Here is a 16,909-nt window from a genome sequence, read left to right as displayed (position 1 = left end):
TTTCGCCAACAGAGGCGCTGCTGAGGCTCGTCCTGAGCGTGCCGCCCGAGAGTTTCGGACGATCCTATTGGCTAAAATGTCAATATTGTATCGTTATGAAGTGCGTATTGGCTTTGCATCGATAAACGGTAGAAGCGCGCGGAAATTTGATTGATTACTTAAAAACTAAACGTTAAGAACGGAACACAAGCATTTTTGAAAATCATCCCCTAAGGTCGTGAGAAAGGGGTTGAAAGTTTGTATGGAGATCAGATATTTTGTGAGTGCGGAACTTGTATCTTTGTATAAGGGCATAGGTACCTATTATGAGAATACAAGAAAAGTAATTTCAGCAACCAACATCAAAATTCACTTGACTTAAAACTTCATACAACTTGCTAAAAAAGAAAAGTACTTAATTTCAACATTGCTTGGATATGAGAATTATAGGTACTAAAGATGTAAAATGTTGGAGATAAGATTCGCGGACGAAGTCGCGGGCAACAGCTAGTAGAGTATATAAGAAACCTATCCAGTGATGGTATGTCGCTTTTCTTATTGGTTCATAGGCCAGTGTCCATTCAAATTTGCCCATCCTCTCTAAGCATTATCAGCTTAATACAAAGAAAACTTCTCCGAAATTCTAGTTTCCTACCTAAATTTATTAACGTCTGCTGCTGCCTCCAGAATTCCTCCCTGTTCTTGAGGAAGCTCAGCGCCTTCTCAGTCTGCTGAGTCACAATCACAATATTGTTCTACCTGTCCGCGAAGACCGGGTCGGGATTCTCCAAAAGATTCTCTAGGTACCTACAGCTTGTGTCATAACATAAGCTATATATGTCCACCACTTCTCTACTATACCTACATATGAAATGAAGCCTTTTCAGCTAAATATAAAGAATACCTCTACGTAAGCCTAGTTTCCTACTTAAATTGTATAACGTCTGCTGCTGCCTCCAGAACTCTTCCCTGTTCTCAAGGAACCTCAGCGCCTCCTCAGTCTGCTGAGTCACAATATTGTTTTTCCTGTCGGCAATAGCCAGATCGGGATTGTTCAAAAGATTCTCTAGGTACCTACAGCTTGTGTCATAAGTTATAATAAAATTATATGTTACCCACTTCTCTACTGTTATACCTACATGTTAAATGAAGCCCTTTCAGCTAAATATAAATAATAAATCTACGTAAGCCTAGTTTCCTACTTAAATTTTATAACGTCTGCTGCTGCCTCCAGAACTCTTCTCTGTTCTCCAGAAACCTCAGTGCCTCTTCCGCCTGCTGTGTCACAATGTTGTTCTTCCTGTCCGCTATGGCTAGGTCGGGGTTCTTTAAAAGGTTTTCTAAGTAAAGTTTATCAGACATGAGCTGACCGAGGACCGGCCGGGCGGATTTGGAGCGAGTCCGTTTGGTTGGCTTCTTCGCTGGTTTCACGGCGCCTATTGTGTTTTCTATGGCCTCCTGAAATAATATTTAATATTTTAAGCTAGCACAATTGCTGAGAAATTATCAACTGAGTGTTTTCTAAGTTCCTTATTTCAGATTTTTAGCTGGAACATTGTTCTTGGAGTGGGAGGAAGAGTTTAAGTCACTTCATAATAAGGTCCACGATCCTTCAAGGCTAAGCTGGTATTGGTATACTTTGTAAGATGTTTAGTACAGGCTAATCAATTTATTGTTCATAGGTTGTTAGTTGAGTTCGGGGTAGATACAAGCTCTGATACTTAAAATGAAAACAAAAATTGTCTGCCTTGTGAAGCCACATCGTCGGTCTTACATCTTGGATTGTATGACATATAATTTTTACTGTCTTACTTGCGCCTTCTGCACTCCTAGCCTAAAGTCGTTTAGGTCAGGCCTCGCACGCAAGCCCCTGTGGTAATGCACCAGGCTCATCTCAAACTCCCCGCAATAGTACAGCGCCTCCGCCTTGTGAAGTAGCGCCCTCCCATGCTTGGGGTCTAAAGCCAGTGCGGTTTCGGCGTCTGCTAGTGCGGCTTTAGGCTCGCCGAGAAGGAGGTGGCATTTGCTGCGCGCGACGTAGGCTGCCTTCTCTTCTGGAGCTAGTTCTATTGCCTGTGGAAGAAACATAAATGACATTATGGTGTTGAAAAACATTATGGTATGCTCTTACCACACATGGCCTTTAAAACCGGAATAACGACTTAATAAGGACGTAGATTATGATGTGTCGTCAAAATCTAGCAACAATTAGGATTTTGGGTGTTGGAATTATATGATGAAGAATTTTAACAAGCGTTTGTGAAACGGGCCCTTGACATAAGTAAGTACCTTGTTAACAAAATTAATAGCGGTCCTAAATCTTTCCCTAGTCATTTCCGCTCTGGCCAGGGCCAGCAAAGTTCCAGCATCAGCTTCCTCGGGCAATTGTAATGCGCTGCTTCTCTCCGCTTTGTCTTTCATGCTCAGCGACTGCTTGATATCCCTAGAGCCCATCACTACGGCAGCAGCTCGGTCTTTGTCGGTATACACTTCTTCTTCTCGCCTTCGTCTCTCACCCTTCTGTTTGCGTTTAGCGCTCTTTTTCCTCGGTTTGAGGGAATCTTTCCTTTCCTTTGCTGAATGCTTGTCTTCTTCGACGACTTCATTGCTCTTGTCAGCGGATTGCGGGGCTCTCTTGCTGATAGATGCTTTTGGGGTAGTGTCTTCTTCTTCCTCATCTGTTATGCCGACTCGGACAAAGCTCGCGAGAAAGTCAGCGTCCTTGGCTGGTCCGAGGATGGACCTGGCTAGGGCTTTTGCGTTATCGTCGCTGTCCATTTTATTTACGTAACGCGGAGTGTGTGAAGAGGCGACGGTATTGACGCCTGAGCTGTCGTTACCATAGCTACTGAAAGTGTTTTCGCACCCACTTCGCTTGCTAGTGGGTCTCACGAGAGCCCGCAGCGAGCACGTATGACGGTCTAAGCTTTTTGCTAGGTACGTTATGATGTTTTACGAGTAAGTAATAAAATCTAACTCTAATGGCGCATTAGATACACATACGATTGTACGTGTATGAGGACGCATTAAAATAATTATAAAATAAATGTATAAAGTTGTTATTACCATCGCAAACGGCCATAAATGTCGTAAAAATACACTTAATATTTATTTTATTTTATATTAAGATATTTTATATTATGTTATTATATTTTGCTTTTGTTATAACTGACTAAACTCTGAGGGGTGAAGTAGGTCATACTAAACAACTTTTACTATGGGGCCAACCCCAAAATCGCGAAAAGAAGTTTTAACTCTAAAATAATTTTGAATAATTAGTAGAAACTAGTTTCGCCAAGGCACTTTTAGAATACTAGTTTTCACCAAAGAAATTTGCGATACGAAAGACTAGGTTTACTCGGAAAAACACATTTTCACTTAAAACGGCTCTTTCGGCAACATATAACCATTAACCATCTATTAATTACAAATTGACTGTAGTAATTTTTTAATGACCTAAAAATTGGGAGGATTTCAATTCCTCGGGTTCGTTTAAATATTGTTACCTAATTTTAAACTGTTCTGTAAGAACTGTCGTAGCGGTATTTCTAGGCCTCCACGAGGTTGCTGGTAATGCTCCTCGGCCTCCAGTCGGTAGCTTTGGCTTGTCCCACATGCTGTTTGTAGATTGTGCGTAACATCTACAATATTTTCGAACGAGCGAGCGAAGCGAAGCGAAGTTCTTACATTCGACTTCGGACACGCGGCCGGCTAGCGGCACGTCCCGGCATTTCGATGTTTTTAAGCTGAACTGTCAGAAGATAGTTTGATACTCAAGAACTTAAGTAAATTTGTCCTAATTTAAATGAAATTGGGTAAACGTGTAGTTGAGGGCAGTAAATTATTGTCATTAAATTATGAGCAGGCTTTATCAAGAGGTTATTAAACTAGAAGAGCTTAAAATGCTAAAAAGCTATTTGTGAGGGGTCATGCATTTCTGGTCATCTTTTTTGTAAGAAAGTATGATCGAGTTTGGTATCAAATTAAAGCGCTCGGCTTGCACTTTTATAATATCGTCTTTAAATTTACCATTTTGAAATAATTAGCAAGATAAAAATAAACATAGTATAGGTATTTGACATTTGGCAAGAAACTATGGAAGGTAGAGGTTCTACACTCCATAGGTACAAGAAACATTACGGCTTACCACAGATACAGTTTATTTTAATCTCTATGGTGAATCAGTTAAAGGCTCCACAGAGCTTACAATTATAGTTTGTCAAAGGACTGTCTCGTTTCAAACACAGACAGAGAGAATCATACTATCTTTGTCTTACACCAGTACTAGCACCCGAAAGAAAAGGACGAGTATAGTTTTTTTGTTCTTATTTACTGACAAATTTGATTTGACAACTATATTCGCACACGTTTTCAATCCATTGTCGACTTTAGCCTCGCCACAAGGCCACAGACGTTCGGAATGGGGTTGGCAACTGTCAAAGGTTTGCATAGATGGCGCCATCATAGCTTGCCCCTTTGTCTATGAGATTTGGCTTAAATGACTGGCATCCAGGACATAAATATTCATTACAAACAAAAAATTGACACAATTCTAGGGATTGACAGGGCAAGCTATGCTGGCGCCATCTTCAAAATACTTCGACCGGCCAACCCCATTTTCTGAACGGAATGACATTTGTAGAGCGACGTCCCGTTCCTACCTGTCATTCCGTACGAAAACTGAATGAAAATTCCGAACGTCTGCGGCCAAGGTAAGTGTGCAACAAAATATAGATGAAGATGGCGGCCATGCACTATGTCGTCTATGTCATAAAATCGTCATGGATGTCGTTTTTTAGGTTTTGGGGGGCGCAGATTTCTATGATGATGATTATTTTGAAATCCAACATGGCGGCCATGCACTATCTCATAAAAGTCGTCATGGATGTCGTTTTATAGGTTTTAGGGGGCCCTGATTTCGAAAATGATGACCATTTTGGAATCCAAAATGGCGGCCATGCACTATGTCATAAAAATCGTCATGGATGTCGTTTTATAGGTTTTGGAGGGCGCAGATTTCGAAAATGATGACCATTTTAGATTGCAAAATGGCGGCCATGCACTATATCATAAAAGTCGTCATGGGTGTCGTTTTATAGGTTTTGGGGGACGCAGAATTCGATAATGATGACCATTTTTGATTCCAAGATGGCGGTCATGCACTATGTCATAAAAGTCGTCATGGATGTCGTTTTATAGGTTTTGGGGGGCGCAGATTTCGATAATGATGACCATTTTGAATTCTAAAATGGCGGCCATGCACTATGTCATAAAAGTCGTCATGGATGTCGTTTTATAGGTTTTAGGGGGCCCCGATTTCGAAAATGATGACCTTTTTGAATTCCAAAATGGCGGCCATGCACTATGTCATAAAAGTCGTCATGGATGTCGTTTTATAGGTTTTGGAGGGCGCAGATTTCGAAAATGATGACCATTTTAGATTGCAAAATGGCGGCCATGCACTATGTCATAAAAGTCGTCATGGGTGTCGTTTTATAGGTTTTAGGGTGCACAGATTTCGATAATGATGACCATTTTGGATTCCAAAATGGCGGCCATGCACTATGTTATAAAAGTCGTCATATATGTCGTTTTATAGGTTTTAGGGGGCGCAGATTTCGAAAATGATGACCATTTTGGAATCCAACATGGCGGCCATGCACTATGTCATAAAAATCGTCATGGATGTCGTTTTATAGGTTTTGGAGGGCGCAGATTTCGAAAATGATGACTATTTTAGATTGCAAAATGGCGGCCATGCACTATATCATAAAAGTCGTCATGGTTGTCGTTTTATAGGTTTTGGGGGGCGCAGATTTCGATAATGATGACCATTTTTAGGGTTCCGTACCCAAAGGGTAAAACGGGACCCTATTACTAAGACTTCGCTGTCCGTCCGTCCGTCCGTCTGTCACCGGGCTGTATCTCACGAACCGTGATAGCTAGACAGTTGAAATTTTCACAGATGATATATTTCTGTTGCCGCTATAACAACAAATACTAAAAACAGAATAAAATAAAGATTTAAATGGGGCTCCCATACAACAAACGTGATTTTTGACCAAAGTTAAGCAACGTCGGCAGTGGTCAGTACTTGGATGGGTGACCGTTTTTTTTTTGCTTTTTTTTTTTTGCTTTATGATACGGAACCCTTCGTGCGCGAGTCCGACTCGCACTTGCCCGGTTTTTGATTCCAAGATGGCGGTCATGCACTATGTCATAATTGTCATAAAAGTATGTATGTATGTATTTACTTTATTGTACATAGAAATATAAACACGAGAAACACAGTTACAGAGTCAATTAAATACAACAAAGGCGAACTTATCCCTGAATGGGATCTCTTCCAGTTAACCTTTGAGGAAATGAGTAGAACAGAAGTAATGAAAAGTCGTCATGGATGTCGTTTTATAGGTTTTGGGGGGCGCAGATTTCGAAAATGATGACCTTTTTGAATTCCAAAATGGCGGCCATGCACTATGTCATAAAAGTTGTCATGGATGTCGTTTTATAGGTTTTGGAGGGCGCAGATTTCGAAAATGATGACCATTTTAGATTGCAAAATGGCGGCCATGCACTATGTCATAAAAGTCGTCATGGGTGTCGTTTTATAGGTTTTAGGGTGCACAGATTTCGATAATAATGACCATTTTGGATTCCAAAATGGTGGCCATGCACTATGTTATAAAAGTCGTCATATATGTCGTTTTATAGGTTTTAGGGGGCGCAGATTTCGAAAATGATGACCATTTTGGAATCCAACATGGCGGCCATGCACTATGTCACAAAAGTCTTCATGGATGTCGTTTTATAGGTTTTAGGGGGCCCCGATTTCGAAAATGATGACCTTTTTGAATTCCAAAATGGCGGCCATGCACAAAAAGTCATAAAAGTCGTCATGGATGTCGTTTTATAGGGTTTGGAGGGCGCAGATTTCGAAAATGATGACCATTTTAGATTGCAAAAAGGTGGCCATGCGTTCGGAATGGGGTTGGCAACTGTCAAAGGTTTGCATAGATGGCGCCATCATAGCTTGCCTCTTTGTCTATGAGATTTGGCTTAAATGACTGGCATCCAGGACATAAATATTCATTACAAACAAAAAATTTACACAATTCTAGGGATTGACAGGGCAAGCTATGCTGGCGCCATCTTCAAAATACTTCGACCGGCCAACCCCATTTTCCGAACGGCATGACATTTGTAGAGCGACGTCCCGTTCCTATCTGTCATTCTGTACGAAAACTGAATGAAAATTCCGAATGTCTGCGGCCAAGGTAAGTGTGCAACAAAATATAGATGAAGATGGCGGCCATGCACTATGTCGTCTATGTCATAAAAGTCATCATGGGTGTCGTTTTATAGGTTTTAGGGGGCGCAGATTTCGAAAATGATGACTATTTTGGAATCCAAGATGGCGGCCATGCACTATGTCATAAAAGTCATCATGGATGTCACTTTGTAGGTTTTAGGGGGCCCTGATTTCGAAAATGATGATCATTTTGGAATCCAAAATGACGGCCATGCAGTATGTCATAAAAGTCGTCATGGATGTCGTTTTACTGGTCATGATCATCATTTTCGAAATCTACACGCCTGTTTCAAATAAGGTATAGGTAGATGCATCCTAGTAAGTCAACAACATCTATATCTACTATCGAATTGTACTTTTGATAGTAGTACGAAATGTAATCTGAAAGGAGTCAAGTAATATATTCCTGTAATGAGGAATCTACATTGATTCCAATTACTAGTAATTGTAGAATTCGAAAGTTGATTCCTGATTCCTCAAATCGAATTGTACTTAGTAATTCGGTATTGTTAGATTACAAAGTAATCTGGGAATCAGTAATCAGATTACAAAGTAATTTCCAGTAATCGTGGAATCAGGAATCAATTACGAAATGCCCATCTCGGACTAAGTAGCACTGCATTCAATTGGTCTTTTTGGCGAACCGCGAGTTCACAGTTCGGGGCGAACTACTAGTGTACCTTGTTTAGAGACGTGAGCGCTCTAGTGTAGTATCCGTTCTTTAGGTGTCCAGAGGACTCGTCACGATATTTTTTGGCCTCCACGGGATCACTTGTAGGCAGCTCTGGTTCCTTCCCACGCCCCATTCTGCTGTTTTCTGAAATATTAATATTAAATGCTAGACTAGAATAATAGGAATGGTGATACATTTTGAATTTTATAATGCAATAGGTTTATACCTATGATTACAAAGACAGGAAAATATCAAAACAACAACAAATCAACGTACATTATTGAATACATGTCGATAGTAGGTAGAATTAGAAGACTAAATTACCTAGTGGAATGGTGAAGTAAAACAATGGATAGCTATTTATCACTAATTGTAATTACTAAAATTGATAACGAAAGGTTTAGGTACCCACTTCTTATTTACTTTTTTTCTAATAAAACTAGTGCCATAGTGATAGCCAGAGCTTCTAATAGTTATTGAAACAATATGCTTATAGTTTAACATTACATAATATAATACCTACAAAAATTTGGTAAAGTGCCAACCCACCCTTTCCAAACATGGAGAATAAAATATTACGGATTCGGCAAATGTTAGCTAAAGGCAGTTCCACGACATGGATTGGATAATGTAGTACCTCGCAATGAAGACCGAAAGTAAGTACCTCGTTTTACCCGTCAGATGTTGACAAATCGTTTCACGAGCCGCTTAATCTGAAGGGATCCGTAGTTCCTTCGAACCAAAACAGATGATTAACTTAATTTAAACTATTGGATTTGGCTAAATCGTATTTAATAAGTTTCGTCGCGTTTATCGCGTGATAAAACACTGACACAACTTCTGACCTTTCTGTCACTATGCTAGAAGAACGTTCATATTGTCAGTATCGTATAATCAAGCACAATTTCCGCAATGTGATCGGAGATTTCTGCTGTCCCTCTCCACATAACAGCTACCTCTTGGAAACTCGTTTTGAATTTGGAATTTGTTGTGCGATACTATGGTAAACAACAAATGGCTACTTTGATTATCTGTATTGGTCTCGTTTTTTCAGACGTTACTAATAGATTGATGATCTTGCGTTTAACCATAAGAACATGTAACTAATACTTATCAGTAGATTCGCGTGCCAAGATTTGGCAGTTGTAGGCAATGAGTAATGAGCCGTCTTTCTAAGAAATATTACCTATGTTGAAGCATTAGGTAACCTATGTTGCTTTCCTTGTTTCATGCCTCATCCATAAAGTGGGTCACTGAGTCACATCTTTCAGAAGGTCATTTGAAATTAATTTGTGTAACCAATCAGTCGCACCAAAAAGGTACAAATATTATATGATATATTTTATAAACATAATAAAATCCCTCGAAGACAGCAAATGAAATCACTTATGGTTCCGTATTCCCGACTACTAACGATTACTCGTCACAACAACCTAACCTAGTATAAGCATGATCTCTGATTGCGAATTTACTCGCGAATATCGAGCAAAATTAATCCCCACTTGCCCCTCTCTCCTCCATGCCAAGTGCTCGACACACTCCAGCGCACACTCTCCCGCTTTCTCAGCCCCTCAATTTACAGCTTTCTCAGACCCATTCACAGTTTTCATGTCAATGTCCGGGCAATCTTGGACCGTCAGAAGTTCGGTTAGTCATCGTGTAGGTACGGGATTAAATAATGAGCACATTCATTACCTACGGATCTTGAGGTCAAATTAAGTTATACCTACTATCTAGTTTTCGGTCTACGATATGGGAATAAGTCATGATCAGATAACTTTAATGATGCCTGTAGTGAATCGTTTTCGTGTGCCGCGACTATTCGCCGGTTATCGTTTCATCGCTGACAGCCGATGGATGCATTCGGCTTCAAGTTTCAGTACCCCTATTTCTCATGCGTTAGGCACAAAACGTTACGTTTTACCAAATGACCTAGTTTCATCATTATAAATGCAAATATGTACATATTTCGATACTATTACCTACCGATACTGGTAAAAATGTTATGGTGATTCCCACATTTACCATTGATTTGTCCAGAGTGGGAGAACGGCTCACCAGACATACTTAACTACTAACACAACTTACATACTTAGGGGCTATTCATAAATTACGTCATTTCAAATTAGGGGGGGGGGTCTGGACATCGGATGACGGTAGCATGAAGTAGGAGGAAATGGGGTCATTTGAAGCATGATTTTTGGATGATTACAGGGGGGGGGGGGTCAAAAATCGTCAAAAATCGATGACGTAATTTATGGACAGCCCCTTAACATAACTCAAATCAAATTAATTGAGGAGCATATTCTTGTTCGAATTCTGCAACCTCTTTATCTATTAACTTAGATACGTGTACGGGGCTGTACGTGTATTATATAGGTACCTACATAATTATAAATTACGTAAGTATCTCGTGCTCGGGGCGAGGGGTGGGGGTGGAACGCCATAACTTTGGCTTTGGTACGGCGCTCATTACCATCGCATTATTCATGCAAGCCCGTTATGAAATACGACATGATCTTCATAATGCAGTAAACTTGGCGCATCGCGAATTTAAATAAAGTTTTACTTTAATTTTGTTCTTTATGCTTATGCAGTAATAATACTTAATTAAACTTAAACTATTATTTTCGAGACTATCCACTTTATAGACTGCTAGCTAAATATTATAAAACTTTTCCTGAACAAACAGATACTTATTTAAGAGGAGTAGGCGTGCACGTAACAGAGCAATTAAGGCCAACACATAGAGACACCCATTTGGCAATATTGAGATGTTAAGACACAGAAGGGATATGGCCCTTGCCCGAGTCATGGGTCTTGTATTTGAGTTTCCGCTGCTGTAACATATAGTTTGTTATGTTTCTTTGTGTGCTGCCCCTGTCAATTTCCTTTATAGGAGAGGAGGGCACACAAGAATCCTCGTAAGAGTCAGTAGTGTGGCACTGCGTAGCTGGTTTTGTATTTTGCTTCTGGTCTACGGCTGCTACGCCTACGCCGAATAAGAGCGTTTTCACATTGTCCGATCCGATATCGGATGTCGGAAGGAAGTAAAATGTAACATATATGTGTTTCTCTGTAATTATTTATGCATTCAATAAATGATTTTTACTAAAAAACGATAAATACCTAACGCAAAAAATCTTAATGCCAATGGCACTCTCCTGCAGGCTACAGCTGTTTTTGTCATAGACGCCTTCCGACATCCTATATATAGTATATATATAGTATATATATAGTATATAGGAAAGGCGCTTCCGATAAATTCAGCCTTGTCAGAGCCCCCCGTCAGCTGTCGGACCGATAATATTTGTTTGTGTGCGTATGTGCAGGCATAATGCTTGTTGTAGTGTGCATGACCCTCGGCCTCCGATATCGGATCGGACAATGTGAAATGTTAAGAGCGTTTGTTGCTGTCGCGATTTGAGAGTGCAATCCGTCACTCCTTTCTGCTGCGGTCTTCTTTCGAAAGTCACTTTGTAGTTTCAGTTTGTGTCACTGCGGATACTACACTATCAGAATAATAGACTCGGTTAAAGACTAGGGTAATAGATGTAGCGAAGTGATATATCTATATCGAAGCTAGGATTGCATGACACGCGATCCCACGCTTTCGTGACTCGGCGACCACAAAAATAATCAAATTAGGGATTATTTTCCAGTGAAGTATTTTATGACATCCGTTCGTTGATTTTTATGAATGTTTTGTGTAGTTTTAGGCAGTAACATCTGACTTGCTAACGATATATAGGTAACATACGAATTAAATTTGTATGTACCTATATTTTAAATAAAAAAAAAACGGTCTGTTACCTCGAATCTTAACGCTTACACCGTTGATTCGATTTAACCGTGGGCAGAAGTTAGTATTCAATATAAGAAACTTGCCCCAAATTATTAAGTTCTAAATAAATACCTATATATATATGCACCCGGACAGATGGGCCAAAATAGCGACCGAATGGGCACCTCAGATCACCCGAGGCAGAGGCAGACCAAAAATGAGATGGCGAAACGACCTGGACTCATTTTGTGGCGACTGGCGGGAGCATGCACAAAGCCGTGACGAGTGGCGAAAGACAGGGGAGGCCTTTGCCCAGCAGTGGGACACAATATAGGCTATACAAAAAAAAAATACCTACTCTTTCGTCCACCTTTAGCCAGACGTGTGAAATTTTTCCTACTCGAATCTCTGCCGTAAGAGTAGGTCAATAATTTACCAAGCATAATTTACCTAGGACAGTCCTCACCGAAGTGCCGTAATAACATCGTCTTTCAGCATTATCCCGGCTTTTTGATACGCCTCATGAGAGCTTAAGGCCCGCGTAGCCTAATGCCATAATATGCAAGCATGTAGAATAATTTTCTTGGAGGTGGGGCGTGCGGGATGAAGGCGAAATTAAAGGCTTGATTTCTAGGTATTCTAAGTGTATTCCAGTCGGCGCTAATTAATTACAGTTATACTTAGGCTAACAAACTATACTATACTATACTAACTGCCTAAGGCCGAACAGCGTCCTGAAGGACAGCAGTCGAACGCAAAGGTGTACTTGGAGATATTAAACTATATAGTCAAATAGGGCCGGAAGGGTCCCAGAAGGGTACACAGTCCGTTCGCCTAGCGACTCCTAACTAATTCTCAACATTAACAATATTCGGTGAATCGGGTCCTTATTCTAGGAAAAATCTTAACACCGCCATGTAGGATTAGTATGCGCGCTGTACAGTGACATCTAGTGACAAGTTGGTAAACAGTTAAATTGTACGAACATGCGCGTTGTTTTTATGTATGTTAAACTATTTAGATACATTCGATATATTTTTAGGAACATGTTACATGATGTTCTGTATTTTTTTACAGGTTTCAGAAACGAGATATGCTAGGCCTATTAACGCCATCTTTATGCAGATAGGTGAACTATATATGTATGAATGTTCAAGATTACGTTAATCCAAATCTATACATTTGCTACGTTTTAGTAAAAATACAAGTGTCATGGAATGCTTGAAATCATAATTTTAAGACTCCAGGAACATTGGGTTTAAGAACAAAACATTGGGTACTAGTAGAGCCATCCTGTGAGGCTCAAGGAACTAAACATTGCCTAGGAACTGGAAGCTATCAAATTTACATTAATCTTAGTTTGCACATTCGTTATGTTTACATAAAAAAACTAGGCAACACATAACACAAGTTACGCAAGGTTTTGGATTTTTAAAACTACGGGAAAGATAAAATATCGCTAATGTTTACATCGAAATCGAGGACTACTAGCGCCATCTAGTAGGCTCCATGTGAACTAAACATAGTTTATTGATATATTTGGGAAAGTTCGCGTTACAGTCTCCCCCTCTGGAACTGCAGACGACCCGGCGCGGTGACAGGAAAGTTCGTTGCGTTGAGGCCGTTGGGCGGACGTCCACTCGTGACTGCTAGTTAGAGCATGCAATGTCAGTCTCGGAAAAGGTTTCAAATTTCCCGGGATTGGGTCAGGACTAGTTCCGAGAATTCCCGGGAATTCGGGAAATTTCGGGAAAATTAATAAAGTTAACATTTTGATTTTTTTTTTTTATATTATGCATGGGTTTACTCATGGCCACAGACTAGCCGAGGCGTAGACGTGGCCTACGATGGAGCGAGCTCGCCCAGAAGGTGCCTGTTCACTCTTGATTTGAAGGTTGCCGGGTTATAAGAGCACGGAAATATAGACGCCGGCAAGGAATTCCATTCCTTGGCAGTGCGCATAAGGAAAGTAGAAGCAAAGCGCTTAGTGCGAATTGGCGGAATATCTACCAAGTAAGGATGGAAACCGGCCGTGCGTCTAAAAGTCCGATGGTAGAATGGGGACGGTGGAATGAGCTCGTGTAGCTCTTGGGCACACTCCCCGAAGTGCAACCTGTAGAATACCGACAGGCTGGCGACTTTCCGCCGATGGGCCAAAGTCTGAAGCTTAGCCGTTAGCTTCTTGTCGCCAATCATCCTCCTGGCTCTGCGCTCCACTGAGTCCAAAGCGGCGAGTTGGTATTTAGCTGAGCCATCCCACAGGTGGCTGCAATACTCCATACACGACCGGACTTGAGCTTTGTAAAGTGTTAGAAGCTGTCCAGGTGTGAAGTATCGCCTCACCTTATTTAGGACGCCCAGCTTTCTGGCCGCAGTTTGTGCTTTAGACTCAATGAAGCTGCCGAAGCCGAGGACTGAACTCAGCTCCATGCCGAGGAGTTCCAGGCTGTCGGTAATAGGTACAGATGCACCCCGGAAAGAAGGAGTCAGGTCGAATGGACTCCGTTTAGCGGAAAATAGACACGCCTGCGTTTTGGAGGCATTGTACGTGACCAGATTGTCATCACCCCACTGGGAAACGAGACTAAGGGTCAAGTTCATTCGCTCAACCATGGCCTCTCTCTGTGAACGTATATCCTCCCTGCTGTCCCTTGCACTAGCCAAATATCTCTCAACAACCGTACTGTCATCTGCATAACCTACAATGCTGGGTTGCAGCATGTCGTTAATGTGGAGCAGGAAAAGGGTTGCGGAGAGAACAGACCCCTGAGGAACACCGGCGTCAATGGCCATGAGGTCCGAAGAGCAGCCATCAATAACTACTCTGATCGACCGTTCACTCAAGAAATCAGATAGCCAGCTACAAAAATCAGCAGGGATGCCGTAAGCAGGAAGCTTGCTAAGGAGACTTGCGTGCCAAACCCTGTCAAAGGCCTTCGAGATGTCCAGTGAAACAGCAAGCGCTTCACCGTTCCTCTCGATGGCCTCGCCGCAGCAGTGCGTGACATACGCTAAAAGATCCCCAGTAGACCGACCTCGGCGAAAGCCATATTGACGGTCACTGAGCAGATCATTTGCTTCGAGGTATGCCAGCAGTTTGCCGTTAAGTACCCTTTCCATGACTTTACAGAGCATGGAGGTAATGGCGATTGGTCGGTAATTGCAGGGATCAGCACGACTACCCTTCTTGGGTACTGGCTGCACGTTTGCAAGCTTCCAGGATTTCGGCACCGTTCTTGTTTGGAGAGAGAGGCGGTACAGGCGTGTCAGTACAGGAGACAACTCAGGCGCACACTGCTTTAGTACACGTGCAGGTATACCGTCTGGTCCATTGGCCTTATTCACGTCAAGATTCAGCAGAGCTCGGCGTACCTCTTTTTGATGTATAGCAATTCTCTGCATAGAGGAACTGCAATGAGGTAGCGTAGGTGGAAGTTTTGAGCCTGCATCTAGACGTGAATTGCTCGCAAACAGAGAAGCAAACAAGTTAGCTTTCTCTGTCGCGGAGTGGGCCAGTGTCCCATCAGGTTTCTGCAGAGGTGGCAATGTGGGTCTGCAGAAGTTGGATTCGACCGCTTTCGACAGGGACCAGAACCGCTTGCTACCAGGAGGGTAGGAGGCGAGTTTGGCCCCTATTCGACTGACGTGGTCGAATCGAGCCTTTCGAAGCACCCGTTTGCAGGACTTGGCAGCTGAGTTAAAGGCTTTTTTCCTCGCGCGAACCCTCTGTGCTCCAGCTTTGGTATCGCGGGCTAGTACCCAAGCCTGGTATGCAGACTGCTTAAGAGCCTCGGCTCGAGCACAGTCCGAATTGTACCATGCTCGGGTCTTGTGATCGAGCGATAGGTCGGAGAACGGAATGAAATATTCCATTCCCTGCCGAATCACATCCGCAACAGCCTCAGCAGAACACGAGGGGTCACCCGAAGAAAAACAGACCTGCTGCCAGGGGAAAGACGCAAAGAAATGCCGCATCTCATCCCAGTCCGCTGACTCGTATCGCCATACTCTCCTCGTGCCCCTAGGGCAGAGATCAGGAGGAGAGTGGATCGACACAGATTTCACCAGACAGTGATCGGACGATCCTAGCGGAGCTGAGACCGAAACCGAGTGCCTGTCTGGATCAGTTGTCAGCAGAATGAAATTATTATAACCAAATGATTAGTTAATATTTCTATTAGTTTTTAAACTAAATCATACTTAACGGTTGATATTTCGACTAAAATATACCTATCTATAATGTCAATATTCAAATTCAGACGTTTTCTAAGAATCAACTAACTAAGTAATTAATACGGCTCAGCAACCCAAAGAGGGTCTTGGCCTCCGAAACGAAAGCACGCCACTTTTCCCGATCATGCGCCGTTTCCTGCCAATTATCGGCTTAAAGCTGACTCAGATCTGCTTCCAGTGGTACTTGGGCCGACCTACCGGGCGGCCACCAGTCGGTCTTCCCAGGTATGCCCTCTTGGTAGCACGATCCTCTCCTATTCTTAATAGGTGACGAACCAGCGAAGTCTGTGGGATTTCGTTTCGCCGATGATATTCGGTCCAGCCACCAACTCCTCGATTTCGGGGTTCTCCCGTATCCTCCACGTGCCGTTGTCTCTTTTGATAGGTCCCAGGATCTTGCGAAAGATCTTTCTTTCCGCTACCAGGAGCTGACTTTCCTCTTTTTGTGTTAGTGTTCAGGCCTCGCACCCATACATAAGGATTGGTCGGATAACGGTCTTATATATCCTTAACTTAGTATTTCTGCTGAGAAGCCTGGACATCAACACTTTATGGAGGGCTGCGCTGCATCGAATGGCGTTTTAGATGCGAATATTGATCTCCTCCTACCCCCAACATGGAGACTTCCGCGCTGAACTCGTGTATTTTTGTAGCGCTTCATGTATTCAGTTTTTGACTGGTTAATCCTGTGACCTGTCCTAGGGGCCTCTCGCTCCAAGACACTGGCTGCCTGTACTACTTCATCGCGGCTTTCCCCTAATAAAGCCAGGTCGTCCGCGTACCCTATCACTTTGTGCTTGCCGCTCAATTCCAGCCTTATGTCCAACGTTAACACTTTTCGGACAACATGTTCAAGGGCTAAGTTGAAGAGCATGGGTGATAAGGCATCTCCCTGCTTTAGACCGGTCATCACCTTGAATTCCTCGGT

The 16,909-nt window shown here is 42.3% G+C and overlaps 1 protein-coding gene across 1 annotated transcript; it reads right to left on the bottom strand.

Annotated features, from left to right (window-relative positions):
• Window positions 1-974: 974 nt before the first annotated feature.
• LOC134664169 (outer dynein arm-docking complex subunit 4) lies at window positions 975-2,822 on the bottom strand. The gene is given in 4 exon segments (XM_063520757.1): window positions 975-1,437; window positions 1,792-2,052; window positions 2,269-2,765; window positions 2,768-2,822. Coding segments are annotated over 4 exon segments (1,062 nt in total). The 3' UTR covers window positions 975-1,188.
• Window positions 2,823-16,909: the final 14,087 nt, after the last annotated feature.

This window comes from Cydia fagiglandana, chromosome 4, assembly GCF_963556715.1.
Source record: "Cydia fagiglandana chromosome 4, ilCydFagi1.1, whole genome shotgun sequence".
Lineage (NCBI taxonomy): Eukaryota > Metazoa > Arthropoda > Insecta > Lepidoptera > Tortricidae > Cydia > Cydia fagiglandana.
This window is presented reverse-complemented; position numbering and strand designations above follow the sequence as displayed.